The sequence below is a fragment of the Haliotis cracherodii genome, unplaced genomic scaffold (assembly GCF_022045235.1).
Source record: "Haliotis cracherodii isolate W230 unplaced genomic scaffold, xgHalCrac1.p SCAF_12, whole genome shotgun sequence".
Lineage (NCBI taxonomy): Eukaryota > Metazoa > Mollusca > Gastropoda > Lepetellida > Haliotidae > Haliotis > Haliotis cracherodii.
In genome coordinates this window covers 31,602,841-31,623,733 of record NW_027266267.1, presented here as the reverse complement: position 1 = coordinate 31,623,733, position 20,893 = coordinate 31,602,841, and the positions used below count along the sequence as shown (strand labels likewise).

Below are 20,893 nucleotides of genomic sequence, written 5' to 3'. Positions count from 1 at the left end.
TTCACATTATTCACATGACCAGTTCACATTATTCACATGACAACCAGTTCACATTACTCTCCAGACAATCAGTTCACATTATTCACCAGACAACCAGTTCACATTATTCACATGACAATCAGTTCACATTATTCACATGACAACCAGTTCACATTACTCCCCAGACAATCAGTTCACATTATTCACCAGACAACCAGTTCACATTATTCATCAGACCTTGAGGTGAATGAACAGGAGATAACAAACTTGGTCAATGAACATGTAAAACTTGCTATAAAACTTCACTAGACATGATGATTTACCATTTCAATAGTATCTACTTTCTGCAAGGTATTGTTTTAGATGCAGAAGTTAAGTTTTTTTCTTGTAAACTACTCCCGAAATAGCAATAAGCTGTACACATATTTCTTCCAGATCTACCGGTGATTCCGTAAACAAATATTCAGTAAAATGATTGGAAGAAATTTTGTCTAAAACTATCAACAATAACATTGTCTTATTATAGTTGCAGCCTTTACTATATAAATTCAAAATAATTTAACCATGAGGAAAGCACTTTTGTTAGACTTGCACAAGTCTCTAAGGCAATAAGTATCAGTTTAAATCATAGATTTTGATTGCGGAAACAATATTTTGACATAACAGTCAAACTACAACAAGTATGAGTTAAAGTATGGCATTGATGATATAAATCTCCATTTTATGTCATCCTTTAAGGCGCCACTGCAGTAATCTGATTGGTGCTGCTGTAAATAAGGTGGTTTGTCCAAATTAATGCAAACAATATTGAATGCAATTTTAAAGAAAGTCCAGATATACAATGAAGAATGTTTATACCCAGATAGTTAGTGGTGACTTTTGGGGATTATCTCATTGTTGCGATTGTATTGCAACAGTACTCCACATTATTGCAACAGCATTGTGATGGTATCATAGCCACTTTAGAAATAACTAGAGCTGATGTATGGGCACATAACTCATATTGCAATAAATCGCAATATGGCTGTATTGGGATACATATTACAATACAAATTGGGGCCCAAGTTATATATATTTGTACTGTACTCATTCAATAATCCAGCCTTCAGATTGTGAGATGGGAAGTAGGGATACACATGGCTGGCTACCTGTGATGTCATCAATATTGAATGTTATGTAGACAGTGTGAAGCGTGTACTGTTTACATGGCATAGATAGGAACTCAGTCCATACATATGCCCCAAGATAGTGGGTATAATTTATATAATTGTGTATTAATTCTTCTGTGACAGTATTGGAAAATATCAATATGATATTGTGTAATAACAGGATTAACTTGAAATGATGGAATTGTTGACTTGCTATTTCTAGTGTTCGTGCATACGAAAAAGCATCCAACTCAATGTCTGCGTGTATAATGCAAACACCCTCCACACAGCTGTATTTTTTGGGGGAAATGTGCACTACACACAAGAAAATGTGTTACACTGACAGCCATCTATCCGGCATCAACTCCAGCTTTTCTTTATTTCCTTGATTTGATTACCTGCCACCTACGAATACCTCCCAAGCCATGCCCCAACCCACCCCACCCAAACCCACTCCACCCTACCCCATCACTGTCACACCAAGTCAGCCACTAACTGTACATGATTATAAAATTAATCTCATTTTCTGGATCAGTGCAACAGAATGTATATTTCAATGTCAGTGTGTTCCCTGGAGGAGTGAAGCGAGGCCACATTATGGTGCAACTTGTGGAAGATGCATCTGGTGACAAGCCCAACATGACATGTAGGTCTGGCACCAATCTAGCATGCACATGTGAAACAAGACATCTGAGCCCTGGCACTCTCCCTGGGATCATCCCACCAATACACATACTTGTAGCATTTTAATCACCACGACTCACGTTTCAAAACAGGATATCCCCCTGGACCCTTCTCAATGTGCCCTGTGATGGCTTATTGAAGTTCTCAAGTCAATACATTGTCAATCATGTTTGCTGTCACCCAGTCACTTGACTTAAAAGGCTTGGTGACTAATGACTGTTTACTTGGGTTGCCTCCCCTCGCCAACTCCTGGACGTCAGAGTTACGTAGATCACTGGCATGCCTCAGGATTTATGGCAGTCAGAAATAGTACAAGGACATCTCATGTTCTGGTACTAGCCATGTGGAAAGGAAAATCATACCACAATCACCATGAAAACAATCATATAGAACATGTCCATTGTGGGACCAATCACCACTAATTGTACCTGCCTCTTTTGCTCATATCATCATCATCATCATCATATAGAACATGTCCATTGTGGAAGCAAACACCACTAATTGCATCATCATCATCATATAGAACATGTCCATTGAGGGACCAATCACCAGTAATTGTACCTGCCTAATTTGCTTATATCATCATCATCATCATCAAGAACATGTCCACTATGGAACCAATCACCACTAATTGCATCATCGCATCATATAGAACATGTCCATTGAGGGACCAATCACCACTAATTGCATCATCATCATCATATAGAACATGTCCACTATGGAACCAATCGCCACTAATTGCATCATCGTCCTCATATAGAACATGTCCATTGTGGGTCAAATCGCCACTAATTGCATCATCATCATCATATAGAACATGTCCACTATGGAACCAATCGCCACTAATTGTACCTGCCTAATTTGCTCATATCATCATCATCATCATCATCATCATGAATGCCGACCACAAACTATATTGCTGATCATCTGAGGGGCAGGAGTAGTCTACTGGTTAAAGCATCTGAGTATCCCTGCCCACTCCCTTCCTCTGATGTGGCAGTCATATATACTGTGTGTATAGGTCTGGTTAAAGGATTGGACGAACTGTACTTGACATATTTGATTTGCCGATGTCTCAATCAACACACTCAACTGTTCAGAGCACGGTCTGATGTGCTGTCTCATGGGAGCAGCTCCTCTATACATCCAAATGACATGATAAGTGCATAGTTAGATTTCATCCCTGCTTCTAATATGACTATAATAATTTCTCTGCCCTAAGCAAAACTTACTCACAGAAACTAGTTGCTACATCATACATATATGAAACACATGGTCCACTGGATGACAACTGTAGGTTACACGCACACAGTATGATGGTATCTTGACAGAGTGGCATACAAACATTCCTGTGAGTGGCTCTGACATAGTAATACTCCACTTGTTGGGCGCTGGATGTTAGCCAAATTCAATATTTCCACCACCACTCAAATCTGACATGCTGTGAGACTGTGTCATCACGTCAGCCCTGCTTACCTCCCCTACACAAAGGCTGAGCTACAACAAATCTCATCTGTTAACCCCCACAGCTACGTTAAGGTAGACAAGACTTGCTGGTTGAAAATGAGTCAATTCACATTACATTACTAGGGAGACAGCACAACAAAAACAACAGTTCCTTGCTGACTATAGCTCTACTGACAGTTCAGATAAGATTGTTTTGCTGACTTGTAAGATACTAAGATTATCCAGAAAGTCTAACCCTACTCAAGGTTTACTTTGTGGCAGCATGTTATATCCAGTGGAAGAAATTGATTCCTAGGCTGACATTTAGTCCCAGCAATAAAGTGATCTATTTTAAAAATATATATCTACAAAATTAAAATAATAAAATCCAAATGGAGCCCAGGACATCCTCAATTTCAGTTGAGAAAGTCAAGACTTGTCAAATCATTCCAGACTTGAGTTGAACTCATTTTTCAATTTATTCTCTAGGGTCAGACTATCTAATTCCTTTAAGTCGCATGTCCTTGTGATGATGTATAGCAAAATGCACCTTCTAGATATTGGTAACTTCTACTTGTCCTTTACAAACCTGAACAATTGAGAATTAAGTTCTGGCTAAAGAACAACAGTGCTAGTGGATCTAACACTGAATTCTCAATCCCATGATTACAAGTTCAATACAACATAGATTGTTCAGCTGTATCATTATGCCAAATAGTGAAGCCTAGTAAGCCAGAGTACCCACCACCAAGGATCAACAACCACAACCAACTATTGGTCAGTTTAGTCAATAGAAAGAATGAAATATGAAACTTCCCCCTGCCCAAACAGGATCTTTGCCATGATCGTTACCACAACAAAGCAGATTGAGCTTCTCAGCTGCACTCAGACTCTTCCTAGTCAATGTAAACAGACTGCTCACCTCGGTGTACATGACCAGTAAGCAAACAGACCACATCCATGTACATGCATTCCACAAAGTGATCATAGTGTTCAAGTATTGTAAGTCAATGTCACAGAAATAGAATTATGATAGTCTCTCTGTGAAAAAGTGCTCAGACCAGAAAAGCCCTTGATGGAAGAACTACATTAACCGATATGCTTTCTGGCAGCTTACTGAAAGAACATGTTCTTCTAAATCTATCCCATAACTGGACGATTTATAAATAAATGGAAGTCTTGAAAACCTGTGTAGAGCTTAATGGAATCTCTGGTTGCTTCAAAATGTTCTTAAAAACCTGTATTTTGTTAAACCCCTATTTCCTGATAAACTAAGTTCACTTACATCAACAAAAACTTACATCCGTAGAGATGAAAGACAAGTGTTATTTGAAAGTGCTTTGTCTCCATGTCTGCAATGTGCTGACATTATGGCCCAGGACATAATGAGTGGTCTACTGGGAGAGAGATACAGTGATGACATTCCCAGTCAAACAGTCCTTGTTCCACTCATATCCGCAAACATATGCTTTAATGCCTTCACAAGCAATTAATACATTATATATGAACTACTGCAGCATTAGAACAATAATATTATCAGACATGTAAACATGATTTTTTTTAGCTCAATTCACACAACAGCAGTTTCTGACATTCATTCTATACTTCTAAATAACAATGTTGTATGCCATACATATATTTCCTGATAAAAGAAGATTTGATACTTACCAGAATAAACAAACAAGATTAATCCTGTTATTGTAATATCCAGAATGTTCAAAGTTGCCATGATATATGTGCTTGTCTGCTTCAGTTGTTAGTATCCAATCTCTTCTTGTAAAGCAAGTTCTCACTTTCCCACTGTCCTAACCATACTCCATTCACAGAAGAGTAGACAGTGCTTAAACTCCTTCCAAAGTTTGGGTGTGCAGAAATATGAAATTACAATTATGAGAAGAAGAAAACCTGACACATAAACTCAAAGACAAAACAGGATAAACACAGCCAACTGGCAAATTATCAACAACAAAATTCTGCCAAATTTAATATTTGTTACAAGTTTGCCTCAAATACATGTGAGAGTATGTTAGGCTGCTGTGAAAATTTGCACTGATCAAATCAGAAAAGTTTCTTCTCAAAACGTCCAAATTGCGTGGGGGACAGATGTCAGTGTAAAAACTTGATCAGCCAGACTAGTTTTACGATATTTAGTTTTGTATCGTCGTGCGTCTAATCCCTTGAGCTTTTGTAATCCAAATGGAACGATGTCCAAGTTGACTGAAAAAAAATTAAAGAAACCCCCTTAACAGATTCTCATGACAGGCGTTATTAGAAACTGGCGCGAAGAACCTACAGTTAGGAACATGGAAGAGCTCTCCACTATTTCTATAAGGATCAATATCTTTTCACTTCTCTGCAGTCGCAAACTGAAGGGAGAAAGACCGGTGCGCATCAATACGTTGCAACCTCATCGACACAACATTAAAAGTCCTGATTCCTCATGTGAAAAACCTTGTGAGTACTCACACACACACAGACATTAAAAACTCCTGTTTTTCCATGGTAGATCCTGTTTTTGAAGCAACAACTTTCATCAAAAGTTAAACACTGAATGCATGACAGTTAATTCACTCCAATGAAACTGGAATTCCAAATGATTTTTAAACCAAACATAGATTTCCCTTAAAGTTTATGTAACACTCTTTGACACGGCAACTATAGATAACTAGTCACATTGAAACACAGGGACACCTTTCCTTGTAAAAAGTCTTCTAAATTCACTTCCTGAGAATTACTCACATTTTCACATCTGGGAAGCAGGCGGAAACTCGGTTACAACATTCTCACCTTTGACCTCTCAAAGGACAGAATACCCAGACTGAATTATTCCTTACTATCACACATCAACGAAAATCTCAGTCAATTCTTTCACTTATTTCTTGTTACAAAAAGCCACTTAGCACGTCCAAGCTTTCAGTTGATGAAACAGACATGGGTTACACCTTGGCATGGGGGAGTGGCGAGGAGATAAATAATTCCTTCCAAAATGGAGAGCATGGAGGCCAAGTTCATCTTCTGACTCACAACAATGCACAACAACTTCCAAACTTCCCCAACAGTCTCTAAGATAGGTCCACCTTGTACAGGAATCCACAAGGGAAGTCAAATGTTGGACAGTTTGGGAGAGAGTTGTCCGAAACAACACAAAGAATGTTCCTCTCTCATGGCTGATGGAGGTAAAAACATTGCAGGCTCATGTTGCATGTTCCCTCTATCTCTTCCTCCGTCTAAGATTTCACCCAGCCTGCCTGGAACTGGAGTGAGTTATTTTTGGTGGCAACGGTGTGGAGGGGAGATCCTAGCCCTCACTGTAGACAAGCAGAGCTCTCCTCTCTCCTGCCTCCCTCCTGCCTCCCCAAGGGCTGTCTAGCTCACCACGAGTCATGGGGCTCCCTATGGCTGTCTCACTATTGGTACTTGGGACTCCCTAGGGCTTTGGTGTTATCATCCATGGCTCGTTTGCTGATTGTTATTGGTTCATCTTATGCTGGTGATTTTATTATTCACTACATCCCTGACTGTGCTACAACTGTTCTGGAAGGTGTTGTTAGCTAGTTTACCTTTGTAGCTTTCAATCAACCTTTAAGATTTTCCACTTTAATGGCAACATTTCAATTAAAGAAAACTCTATGAAATGTATGATGAATCATGATACTTTTTAAAAAGATATGTTTGCCAGTTCAAATCAATCTGTAAACAAAACATGTCTTATATTGATGCCTTCAAAAAATTTGGTCTGGAACAGCAAACGCTTTGACATCATGTATAAGTGTTAAATCTCCAGCAATCTTGTCCCAGAGAAATCTGCTAAGTACTGAGGCAGCCATGTAATAACCAATCCAACTTGTAGCGGAGCTAGTTGTGCGACTTGTGAAAGGGGTTAGACACTTGCACAGAAAGAATATGGCATTTGCAACCAGCAGGGACCATTGCCAAGCTTTCTACAATTACTTGGAATGGATTTTGAATATTGGAGATTGTCCATTAAGAGACACCGCTCCATTCAAGTTATTGATTATTATGTAATCTAATGAACTTAGACAAGAAATGTGAAAATTGTTTTCCTTGTAATTAAATGAACCTTGGAAAAAGTTAACATTTAGCATCGCCTTGTCTTTTTTGTCGAAATTTAATATAAATCAATTTGAACAAAGATGTTTGAATTTGTCAGGTTTCTTTTCAAGCACGATTGACAAATAATCCTGTTGAGAAATCAAAGACTCATGAACAACTGATTCTGAAGGTCAACCAAATGAAAGCACAAGGTCATTCTATAAAAGTGACTCCTTTTTTAACATGTGATTCCAGAAAATGTTTTTTAGGCCTACTTGACATTTCAGTTAGCATGTCTTTCTCCATGTGTGTAAAGCAGACTAGTTTAATTCAGATAAATTCAGTTAGGTCTTTAATCGATGAACAACCACTTCATATTTTGAAAAAAAGAACTGTGCATTTACAAAAAAAATGCTTCCCTACATTGAGTATGGATTTATCATTTCAGAAATTTACATATTTTCTTAATTTGAATTCAGAAAATATTTCTCTCTTGAAATTTGTTTCATGAACACTTTCATCCTGCATGAGATATGTCTATAACATGGATACTTCCATTCAACTCAGGAATACCTATTTTATCTATGGTAGCTTGTCAATGTACTGTTACCCCTAGTGCCACAATGGACTTGCCCTTTCTTGTTCCTGTTAGGTGAGTATGAGCAATGAGAAGCATACTCAAACACAAGGTAATCACCACACAGGTGTGTGTGTGTGTGTGTGTGTGTGTGTGTGTGTGTGTGTGTGTGTGTGTGTGTGTGTGTGTGTGTGTGTGTGTGTGTGTGTGAGAGTGAGTGTGACAGGGTGTGTGGGGTCACAATTGCTAATGCGAATACTCCAAACATGTAAGTTGTTCTCAAAACTGGTCAACTGCAGTATTTGGGTCCCCACTTCGGGCGTTTCCATAAGGCAACCGCTGCCTTCGGCAGTTTCAGTACGGAAGCTGCCGAAGGCAGCTTTGCTTATATATAAGCGCGCACGCGCAAGCGTGCCGAAATCCGTTAGGAGGCATTTTTTAGCAAAAAGGACCCCAAAAATGAGCTGGACGTGAAAAGTATGGTCTAAAACTCGGCCCCTGTGGGGGTCGAGAGTTTTACGATAGAAAGTGAAGCCGAATTATTGTACTGTCAACTTCTTGTTGTTTGTGGGCGGGACATAAATGACGTAAGACGTCACGTGTCTGATCATGTGATTTTCCTTATATGGACTCATTACTACGAAAGCAACTTCGCTCATAACTTGTTAATTCATAAAGTGTGGCTTGTACAAATAAAACAGAGTCGACTTGGCGTACAGTGAAGACATCTTTGCATAGGTATGGGGCGAATGCGGGAATGTATGACAATTATTTTGTTCAAAACATTATCAGAAAAGAAATATTTCAGTTGTTCAATTGATCAGTTTCTAAGTTCACCGGCCGTGTTTACATTTATTAAACTTACGAAGCAAAATGATCGTTTAAGAAAAAGATGAAAAAGAAGCAGAAAAAGAAATTGAATTAGGTCCAGATGGATCCACAGACTTAGGTCCTAGAATCTCTATGACAGTCAAAACGAATTCAACGTTTCAAATGATTTGTTTGAATGAGAAAGTACCTATCGATGATCATTTTCCTATGAAAATATACCATATTGCGATTTTTCTTTAAAAATGTTATAAAGGTGGGGTTGTTCCTGCCTTGAACCCCGCTGTGTTGTCCGCCCAACAATATATTGTTCAAGTAACAGAATGAACTTACCGTCGTGCGATTTATTTGAAAAAAGGGGGGTGTAACCCCCCTTTAACTCCCATTTTTACTTTAATATTTCGACAAGGGGGGACAAACCCCCCTTGTACCCCCCGTGTGTTATCTGTGTAAGAAAATACTGAACTGCAGACAGCGTTCGGCAGAAAAATGGCGGCCAACAAATCCTCTCGCTTCGACCGTAAATAACGAACTGCGCATGCGTGGAACGTTTTTCATTCGACAACTTCCGTAAACACGTAAAAACGTTCCTTCCGAAGTGGGGACCCAAATACTGCAGTCTACCCCTCAAAACAAAAGCAGATATTTACAAGGTTTTATCATTTTCACTCCTGAAAAACTTCCTTTACACCCCTACCCATACACCTTGATTCCATGTACAACCACCCAGTAGTATCTCACACATGCAAGACAATACACATGCCCTGCAATCAATATCCTTTTCAAAACCCACCCACACATACAGCACATCCAGCTACAATCTGCAGCCCCTCTGCTTGCCCTTCCTTCATCCCAGCTACTTTACATGTAAGCCAAGCAGACCTCACATCTGACAGCCTCACACTGAGCTTCCTTCCTTCCTTGAGTGCTTGACATAACCAGTCTTCCAGTCCAACCTGGGCCAAGGAGCCTTTACGCTTCAACAGCAACTCTAACCTTTCCCCACTGACTATAACCCTTCCCCAACTACTCTAACCCTTCCCCAACTACTCTAACCCTTCCCCAACAACTCTAACCCTTCCCCAACAACTCTAACCCTTCCCCAACAACTCTTCCCCAACAACTCTAACCCTTCCCTAGCAACTCTAATCCTTCAACAATTCTAACCCTTCCCCACTGACTATAACCCTTCCCCACTGACTTTAACCCTTCCCCAATGACCCTAACCCTTCCCCAACAACTCTAACCCTTCCCTAGCAACTCTAATCCTTCAATAACTCTAACCCTTCCCCAACAACTCTAACCCTTCCCTAGCAACTCTAATCCTTCAACAACTCTAACCCTTCCCCAACAACTCTAACCCTTCCCTAGCAACTCTAATCCTTCAACAACTCTAACCCTTCCCCAATGACTTTAACCCTTCCCCAAAAACTCTTCCCCAACAGCTCTAACCCTTCCCTGGCAACTCTAATACTTCAACAACTCTAACCCTTCCCCACTGACTAAAACCCTTCCCCAACTACTCTAACCCTTCCCCAACTCTAACCCTTCCCCAACAACTCTAACCCTTCGCTAGCAACTCTAACCCTTCCCCAACAACTCTAACCCTTCCCCAATGACTTTAACACTTTCCCAACAGCTCTAACCCTACCCTAGCAACTCTAATCCTTCAACAACTCTAACCCTTCCCCACTGACTATAACCCTTCCCCAACTACTCTAACCCTTCCCCAACAACTCTTCCCCAACAACTCTAACCCTTCCCTAGCAACTCTAATCCTTCAACAACTCTAACCATTCCCCAATAACTTTAACCCTTCCACAACAACTCTTCCCCAACAACTCTAACCCTTCCCTAGCAACTCTAATCCTTCAATAATTCTAACCCTTCCCCACTGACTATAACCCTTCCCCACTGACTTTAACCCTTCCCCAATGACTTTAACCCTTCCCAAACAACTCTAACCCATCCCTAGCAACTCTAATCCTTCAATAACTCTAACCCTTCCCCAACTACTCTAACCCTTCTCCAATGACTCTAACCCTTCCCCAACATCTTTAACCCTTCTCCAATGACTCTAACCCTACACAACAACCCAAGCTGCCTGTGAGGGGCTAGAAGGTTAGCAGTCACATTACCATCTCATCCTACCGGGTACTCATTCACTGCTGGGTGAACAGAGGCATATTCCAAACAAAGCCACTTGCTTAAGAAGACACAACATGTGCTAAATGTGCTTCAGTGTGGGCAGGACAGAAGACCAAGAAAACTCAGGAGACTCTCGCATGAGGTCACCCATCCAACTACTCTCGGTGACAGATGCAGCTGAACTTTACCTTATTTGTGTCTGCACACTCTGCACAGGCTAACGTGCCACCACTAACCTCTAACCTGGTCCTACAATCAGGTCAAACATTTTCAGCACAGTTACCTATATATCCATATGTATACAATTCTCTTATCAAATACCAGTCAATATGTTCTTATTTAATATTAAACCAGAACATTTGTTTTCTAAGGATAGAGTTTATCCTTCTAAAAGTTATCCTACCTGTGTGGGTTGGCATAATAAGTTTAGACAAACATTCCTAAACCATACATCTTATACCAAATAAGGACAAATGTAAAATGTAAAGAAGCTACAGCTAAATAACTCTTTCATCCTTCTAAGGCAATCATTCTTTCTCGTCACAGCTCTTGGTCAAGCTTAAGCACCAGATATGTCAAACAGGGGACCAAACGTTTCCACAAGCAGAATTCTTATGACATATCTCCATCTTCCTTATTACATTGTGTGCAACAAAACCTTCCATTCCATCAGATGGCAGACATTTTGATCGTCAATCAAACATCCCTGCACATCAATTCTATCTAATCCACACCACATGCCTTAAATATACAAATCCTCCATACCCCAACTATAAATACCAAGTATAAACTGCCACATCAAACAGTGGGAGATCCATGAACCAGGATCAATTCCACAAACAATGTCAAAGCAAATCTTTCTATTAATATTTCCCTCAAGCATAAATGTATCTTCTGTCCTTCCACATAGGCCATAACCATTCATCACTCACATCTTCCCTTGGCTTTTATCACTGACTTGTATCAATTCATCACAGGAAATACTATTGTCTTTCTCAGCTAATATTCCATCATATATCCCACAATAGTAGTTATGCCATACTTGCTGCCCTATAAAACAATATTAGGTGAATCACTTGCTTCACATCCCTGGTTTGACAGTACCAGTTTCAGCAGCCGATATCACCTATACATATGCATCAGACATCTTATAACATGAGAAACAATTGAAGCTGACATTATAGACAATAAGATGGTAACCAGTTCTGCAGTCTAACCTAAATCCTTTTATATTCTTTAGTCCAAAGCCAGGGTTTTTTTCTTACCTGTTTAAACTCAATGGCCACATATAAATCTAATGTTCTGATCATTTTTAGTCTATGTAAGAATATGCTTGTTTGCACTAAGATCATGTTTTGCAAGTGGGTCCTGTACTTTAATACTTGAAATGATTGAATAAACCACATTTGCCTGTGCAAGTGATTAGCAGGGATTGAAGAAGAAATGATAGCCATTGATCCCACCAGTAAGGTTGGTTGAAATACAACTATATCGTGCAGCTCAGTACTAAGTAGTTTTCAGTTGGCATGAAGTTGTTCTGGTCAATAACTTTACTGAGACAAAATAAATGCTAATACTGTTTACTGTACGACTATTTTTACAATATCATGCATATGTATTGACATCTGAAAGGGTTTGCTTGACTAAGTGTCCAGAGAAAATACAGAATGCATTACTTACATGCATTATTTACTTAAAGTACTAGGTAAGTTAAGTTACTAGTGACTTATCTAGAAGGGTGCCTGTAGTTGTATGTTTTAACTTTTCTAATCCATCAAAGAAAGAGCCGTCACAAATAAATGTATATGAACTGTTTTCATATTTTTCTTCTGACAGCTCCTTTTGGAACCAATCGGTCAGATCAATAAAGATTAAATCTTTTTCCAACATCAGCTTGTCAAGGAAAACCCAGTCAGGAAAATTCATCCTCGAACAATCTGCTCACTAGTAGTACATTCCTGAATAATGAAACACTCTGTCTCTCACTGCCCACATAAGTGCCAAATGGTCTATGTAACCTAGGTGTTCCCCACTCTCCAAGATGGGTTGGGTACCAAGGGTGTCCTGGAGGACCACATGGTCTATGTACCCTAGGTGTTTCCCACTCTCCAAGATGGGTTGGGTACCCAGGGTGTCCTGGAGGACCACATGGTCTATGTAACCTAGGTGTTTCCCACTCTCCAAGATGGGTTGGGTACCCAGGGTGTCCAGGAGGACCACATGGTCTATGTAACCTAGGTGTTCCCCACTCTCCAAGATGGGTTGGGTACCCAGGGTGTCCAGGAGGACCACATGGTCTATGTAACCTAGGTGTTTCCCACTCTCCAAGATGGGTTGGGTACCCAGGGTGTCCTGGAGGACCACATGGTCTATGTAACCTAGGTGTTTATCACTCTCCAAGATGGGTTGGGTACCCAGGGTGTCCAGGAGGACCACATGGTCTATGTAACCTAGGTGTTTATCACTCTCCAAGATGGGTTGGGTACCCAGGGTGTCCAGGAGGACCACATGATCTATGTAACCTAGGTGTTTCCCACTCTCCAAGATGGGTTGGGTACCCAGGGTGTCCTGGAGGACCACATGGTCTATGTAACTTAGGTGTTTCCCACTCTCCAAGATGGGTTGGGTACCCAGGGTGTCCAGGAGGACCACATGGTCTATGTAACCTAGGTGTTTATCACTCTCCAAGATGGGTTGGGTACCCAGGGTGTCCTGGAGGACCACATGATCTATGTAACCTAGGTGTTTCCCACACTCCAAGATGGGTTGGGTACCCAGGGTGTCCTGGAGGACCACATGATCTATGTAACCTAGGTGTTTATCACTCTCCAAGATGGGTTGGGTACCCATAGCGTCCAGGAGGACCACATGGTCTATGTACCCTAGGTGTTTCCCACTCTCCAAGATGGGTTGGATACCCAGGGTGTCCAGGAGGACCACATGGTCTATGTAACCTAGGTGTTTCCCACTCTCCAAGATGGGTTGGGTACCCATAGTGTCCAGGAGGACCACATGGTCTATGTAACCTAGGTGTTTCCCACTCTCCAAGATGGGTTGGGTACCCAGGGTGTCCAGGAGGACCACATGGTCTATGTACCCTAGGTGTTTCCTACTTTCCAAGATGGGTTGGATACCCAGGGTGTCCAGGAGGACCACATGGTCTATGTAACCTAGGTGTTTCCCACTCTCCAAGATGGGTTGGGTACCCATAGTGTCCAGGAGGACCACATGGTCTATGTAACCTAGGTGTTTCCCACTCTCCAAGATGGGTTGGGTACCCAGGGTGTCTAGGAGGACCACATGGTCTATGTACCCTAGGTGTTTCCCGCTCTCCAAGATGGGTTGGGTACCCAGGGTGTCCTGGAGGACAACATGGTCTATGTACCCTAGGTGTTTCCCACTCTCCAAGATGGGTTGGGTACCCAGGGTGTCCAGGAGGTCTACATGGTCTATGTAACCTAGGTGTTTATCACTCTCCAAGATGGGTTGGGTACCCAGGGTGTCCTGGAGGACAACATGGTCTATGTACCCTAGGTGTTTCCCACTCTCCAAGATGGGTTGGGTACCCAGGGTGTCCAGGAGGTCTACATGGTCTATGTACCCTAGGTGTTTCCCACTCTCCAAGATGGGTTGGGTACCCAGGGTGTCCGGGAGGACCACATGGTCTATGTAACCTAGGTGTTTCCCACTTTCCAAGATGGGTTGGGTACCCAGGGTGTCCGGGAGGACCACATGGTCTATGTAACCTAGGTGTTTCCCGCTCTCCAAGATGGGTTGGTCCATGGCATCATAGCTCACTGAGCCGCATCCCCCAGGTGGCATCACATTGGTGATATGCAGTCACAGAAGATTATTTCCTGTTGGTCCTTTCAGTTTGGATTCTTAAACAATTGTATATATTGTCAATTAATGCAACATGGTATAATAATAAAAAAACACTGGTTTCAAGAAACTTTCCGAGCTACAATAGCTTTGTTTCTTTTATTGTGTGTCAGTGGTGAAGGCAATGCTTAATGTACTCACAGCAGTAAATGAATGCTGATGATGATAACTTTTAATTAAACGTCTGAAGTCATATCATATTTTGTGTCTACTTTCTCCTTCATGCCACCTATTTCTTTCACTTATTACTACTTTCAGGACCTCTACCATCTTGCCTTTGAAGCAATCAGCTATCTAATATCAAGGTAATCCATTTAATTACCAAAAGGCACTCATCACTGCAAATACAATGCATTAAAGCTGGTATTCCTCTGCCAAGTCTTTTATATCCAGCACCTGCAGGACATGAATATCACCATTTAATCTCAACATATAGCAATATGTTGCTGCTGATGAGACTACATGTCCAATATGTTTATACTCTCCAATAACCTCTGGTGTTGCCATTGACTGGAGTGTATTAAATGTATTGATGATCCAACTACAATTTTGATTAAAGTGGGTTCGAGGTTATACCTTGACGAAAAATGCAATCTGCAAACCAACAAAGCCGGAGAAAATAAATATCCCAGAGGGACTGGAGCGGACCTTCCTGAACGGCCAGAGACTGGTCAGTGTAAGTGGGCGCGTCTGGCTAATGTCGTCATTCATCTTACATTTCAAACATGATGACCTCAGGGATATATTCCTTCAACACAACCAACCTACCTTTCCCTGACTTCTGACCAGTACAACACACATTTCCCTCACTATTACAATACAAAAGAGGATGTGCATGAACAAACATCCAGAGGGTCACATTCTCACACTCCCTCAAAGACAGAAATCCTCAAATAAGTTGACAGTTCTCCATATGTACTCGAAATACATTTCTCTTTTTCTTTTATTAAAGTACTATCTTAAACTAGTAAACTAAACATTATGGTATCTTTAAATCGAAGGTGATGGGGTAGCACAATGGATAATATTGTCATGTAGACTGCCCACGTTCAATTGTCAAACTTTGAAATACATGGTGTCTTGGCTCCTGTCAGAATTATTCTGTAGATAAAATGGTTTCAAATACAATCCACTTCAGTCAGTGTCAAAAAAATTTGAATACACAGGCTTGAACTTTCATTTCGAGCAGATTTATTATTATTATATACCAGACCAAACAGCATTTTACTAGACAAGTGTCTAAATCACAGTCTGCCCTTCCTTCTTCCTTCATAAGGTAACACAAAGAATGAAGTGTAAAATTAAACATACATTATGTGTTGTGGAGCGAAGATGAAGCTGAGCCTGGAGACGGTTGTGATGGAGCAGGAGGACGAGGGGCCTGGTCAGGTAATTGTGATAGAAGTCTGGCAGGATATTATCTGGATGTGGCTAATTGGAATTCACAACTGTATCAACATTACACTGTGTAATCTCCTGAATCCTGGATCCACTTGCTCAGCCAATCCCAGGGCAGTTGATTACACAGTCATTGCTTTGAAATAACCATGTCTGGTAATGAATTTTGCAAGAGTACAGCACTGATAATATGTGGAACATATGCATGCTATCTGTCACACTGCTATAAATCTAATAATCAAAGAATGGAAGAGCTAAAAAAGAAAATGTGTTACGAGCAGAATGATAAAAAAAATTAATTAGAAAGTTATTTTTTGGAAGAAAACTACATGATTATCTCCATTAAGATACACAATATCATGATAACATACAGATACGAATGATTTGTATGTCAACATAAAAAACATTTAAATACTGTTTCATTATTTTCCTTTTCAATTACTGATATAGTTAATGAATTTAAGACAACCCTCCTAACCATTAAAATAATAATTTGACATTAAACTTTCCATGTAAATCCGTGGCCATGGGGCCAGTTGCCCAAGTGCATCAGCCAACAAGTACTACAAACAGTTCCACAAATGCTATGTCATCACATGTAATTTCTGAAGAGTGATCTAACCAAACAGGTCAACTGAACTCAGTGTAGTAACTCTGACAATAACCTTTATGGCAGGAAAGGAATAACCACCATATGAAAAGTTATCATTCAAAATACACATTTCACCAGCCATGTGCTACGATTTGAGATACTGCAAGCAGAACTAATCACTGTGGGATTGAATCATTATGTGAGCTAGCACTCACATTCTCTGAAACTCCTCATGTTAGTTCACTGAGAAATAAGGTTATAATCTAATATCTGTTTCCTTCGCTCTGTCTAACAAGCATCACTGCATCAGACCACACACAATAAGGGACCCAGGGTGCTTAATTAAGATCTTTATTTCCTTGATGGGCATTTTATTTGTTCATTTAGGAGATACCTTATCTTCATTACCTGGGTGAAAGCTTTGAGTGTAGCTAACTTGCTGACCAATGGAAACTTTACAATGTGCTGAGTGTTTTTCAACTTCAAATGGAGCATGAAATGCTCATAAATCCACAAATATCGATAAGAAAAGGCAGCAATTTTGTCACAATTTATATTTCTCAGGAATGATGCTCTTTTTCCTGTGACCATTAACTTGTGGAATTCAAGGGCCAGCTTAATACAGAAAACAGTCAACATTGTAGAACAGATGCTAAGTTTATGCAACAGGAAGGCGGAGAATCTGTCAATTTACAAGTTAGGTTTCCATCTTATCACAGTTGACATAAACATACTGATTACAGATCACCTTCAGCTTAAACTTAGCTTAAATGTTTTGACAGTTTTCAAATACAAATTCTTCTTGAAATGTGGGAATGTAAGCATCTCCTTTAATTCCTATAACCAAATCACCAAGGACATTCTTCACCCAACAGTCTCAATAATGTCACAAAACATAACTTCAAGTTCATTTAAGTGAGGTCAATAACAATGCAGCATGATACACATGTAGGCTGCAAGTATGACACAGGTTCTAACAGACATGTTTGTAATTATCCCATCCATATTGCTTGTATATGATAACCCTGTGACACGTGTTTACACCACGCCTCCCACGAGTCAAGAGCTTACACATGGTATTGTGTACTATTATCATGAAGGGCGACTCACATGCCACACTAGGACCACACAATCCTAGCCTCGTTCTAAACCTCAGTCACCCTTGACCTTCATGAGATGGAATTGAGGCCAGTTGTGGTGTATATACAACCAATAGTAAAGCATGTACATTATGAAGCAGATGTAAAAAATATTGAATATATGTCAGATGAGCGGTTTCATTGTTAACCATGATATGAGAAATATGAAATGTACAAATACCTTGGGCTGTTGGTATGAAGCTGGTATGATATTGAAGCTGGTATGATATATATGTGATGTACACATTTGTTGAGAATCTGTGCAACATAAGGGAATTCAACAGTAACTGACCAGATGAATCGTGGACTTCAGAGTTATCCAAAAAATACTAACCAATTGGTATGCATTTATTTTACAAAACCACAGATGCAGCATAACTATATAAAAAAATATCTTATCCTTGCAACAAATTCCATCTTACTTGCAGTCTGTCAATTTAGAGACTGGGAAAAAACCCTCCACTTACTGTTTTTTTTTCCTGAAAACCGAAATAATCAGTGTGACAGGCATGTTCTTCCAAATGTCAAAATGTCATCATTGATTTCCTCTTTGTAAGCAAATAGACGTTTCAAAGAATCGAGCCACAACTTCTATTCACGAAATAAATTCTGACAACACCCTTGATGAAGAAATGCAAAAAGATGTGCACAAATTCCTCAAAGAGATAGTGCCTCCAAAAAAAAATAATAAAGTAATGTTTCCGATCATAGGACATCATTTCCTAAAGCCTCTTTGCCAAACTCCCGTAAGCCAAAATCAGCCAGTACGGATTTCCTCTCATTAGCAGAAAAACCTCCTCCATGGTGTCGGGGGGCTTCATGTACAAAGTCGTGGCATGTGCAATTAAACTGATGCCTGTGGCATACAGAAGGCTGAAGAAGTCCAACTCAGGACTGGGTATATTTCTACGAGATTGTCACCAAGAGATCAAGAATTACATTGCCCTTTGACGTCTGCTTGGATTTGAGTCAGGAAATCCTGGAAATAAAAACTAAGAAGGTGTTGTCAGGTCATTATTAGGAGTTGATACTATCACATCTATGCTTTCAGATAGACCTCACTTGTAGGTGATCTCATGTAGCTATGGCTGACATCTTCAAAGATGTGACACTTGCAAGAAAGAAATGTCTTCAAGTAAGCTGCTGAGCCTCAATGAAACTAACAGAAATTATGACAGCTGTCTAAATCTGGCGGTAAACAGGGTCAGCAACCAATGTTTCTATGTAGATCAAGAGAATAGACTAAAATCTTAATGACTGGGATGACACACACACATTAAATGATCGTTCTCCTTAAACCTTAATATTCAATGTTTACCAAACTAAGCTTCAGGCAGAGAATAATTTGGAACTACATGATACTTGGAATTAACTACATTATATTATGGAAACCTTTATTTGCCTATAATTACTGTTGGGTATGACATCCTTCAGGATTTGTGTGACATCCTTCAAGAGTGATGCAACATCATTCAAGAGTGACATGACATTCTTCAAGAGTGATGCAACATCATTCAAGAGTAGTGTGACATCCTTCAAGAGTAGTGTGACATCCTTCAAGAGTGGTGTGACATTCAAGAGTAGTGTGACATCCTTCAAGAATCAAAGGACATCCTTCAAGAGTGGTGTGACATTCTTCAAGAGTGATGCAACATCATTCAAGAGTAGTGTGACATCCTCCAAGAGTGGTGTGACATCCTTCAAGAGTGGTGTGACATCCTTCAAGAGTGATGCAACATCCTTCAAGAGTAGTGTGACATCCTTCAAGAGTGACATGACATTCTTCAAGAGTGATGCAACATCATTAAAAGTAGTGTGACATCCTTCAAGAGTGGTGTGACATTCAAGAGTAGTGTGACATCCTTCAAGAGTGATGCAGCATCCTTCAAGAGTGGTTTGACATCCTTCATGATTTGTGACATCCTTCAAGAGTAGTGTGACATCCTTCAAGAGTGATGCAACATCATTCAAGAGTAGTGTGACATCCTTCAAGAGTGATGCAACATCATTCAAGAGTAGTGTGACATCCTTCAAGAGTAGTGTGACATCCTTCAAGAGTGGTGTGACATCCTTCAAGATTGATGCAACATCATTAAAGAGTAGTGTGTCATCCTTCAAGAGTGATGCAACATCATTCAAGAGTGGTGTGACATCCTTCAAGAGTGATGCAACATCATTCAAGATTTGTGTGACATCCTTCAAGAGTGACTTGACATCCTTCAAGAGTGGCATGATACCTTTTAAAGCGGTGTGGCATTCTTCATGAGTGGAATGACATCCTTCAAGAGTGTTGTGACATTCTTCAAGAGAGTAAATAGTTGTGTGACATCCTTCAAGTGTGGTATGATATCCTTGAGAGATGTGGGACACCTTCAAGAGTGGCATGATATCCTTTAGAGCAGTGTGCCATTCTTCAAGAGTGGAATGACATCCTTCAAGAGTGGTGTGACATCCTTCAAGTGTGGTATGATATCCTTGAGAGCGGTGTGACATTCTTCAAGAGTGGTGTGACATCCTTCAAGAGTTGAATGATATCCTTCAAGAGCGTCAAGAGCAGTCTGACATTCAAGAGTGGAGTGACACTTTAAGAGTGGTGTGACATCCTTCAAGAGTGGAATGACATCCTTCAAAAGTGTCAAGAGCGGTCTGACATTCAAGAGTGTTGTGAATCCTTCAAGAGTGGTGTGACATCCTTCAAAACTTTCAAGAGTGGTTTGACATTTTTCAAGAATGGTGTGACATTTTTCAAGAGTGGTGTGACATCCTTCAAGAGTGGTGTGACATCCTTCAAGAGTGGTGTGACATCCTTTAAAAGTGTCAAGAGTGGTGTGACATCCTTCAAGAATGGTGTGACATTTTTCAAGAGTGGTGTGACATCCTTCAAGAGTGGTGTGACATCCTTCAAGAGTGGTGTGACATCCTTTAAAAGTGTCAAGAGTGGTGTGACATTCTTCAAGAATGGTTTGACATCCTTCAAGAGTGGTGTGACATCCTTCAAGGGTGTTAAGAGTAGTGTGAT

General features: G+C 40.3%; 1 protein-coding gene across 5 annotated transcripts in view; it reads right to left on the bottom strand.

Annotated features, from left to right (window-relative positions):
• The window catches only part of LOC139458354 (nephrin-like), a 285,363-nt gene that overhangs the window by 78,711 nt on the left and 185,759 nt on the right, over positions 1–20,893 (bottom strand). The window contains exons 1-2 of one of the 5 annotated variants that reach the window (XM_071239754.1): positions 5,997–6,529; positions 4,926–5,106 (exon numbers count right to left, since the gene is read on the bottom strand). The exons of 3 other annotated variants lie outside the window; for them this stretch is intronic. In XM_071239754.1, the coding sequence (XP_071095855.1) occupies positions 4,926–4,986 (61 nt within the window). In that variant the 5' untranslated portion in view covers positions 4,987–5,106; positions 5,997–6,529. Of the gene's footprint in view, positions 1–4,925; positions 6,530–20,893 lie in introns of those variants that run through there. One more of the 5 variants, XM_071239753.1, reaches the window with a different exon arrangement.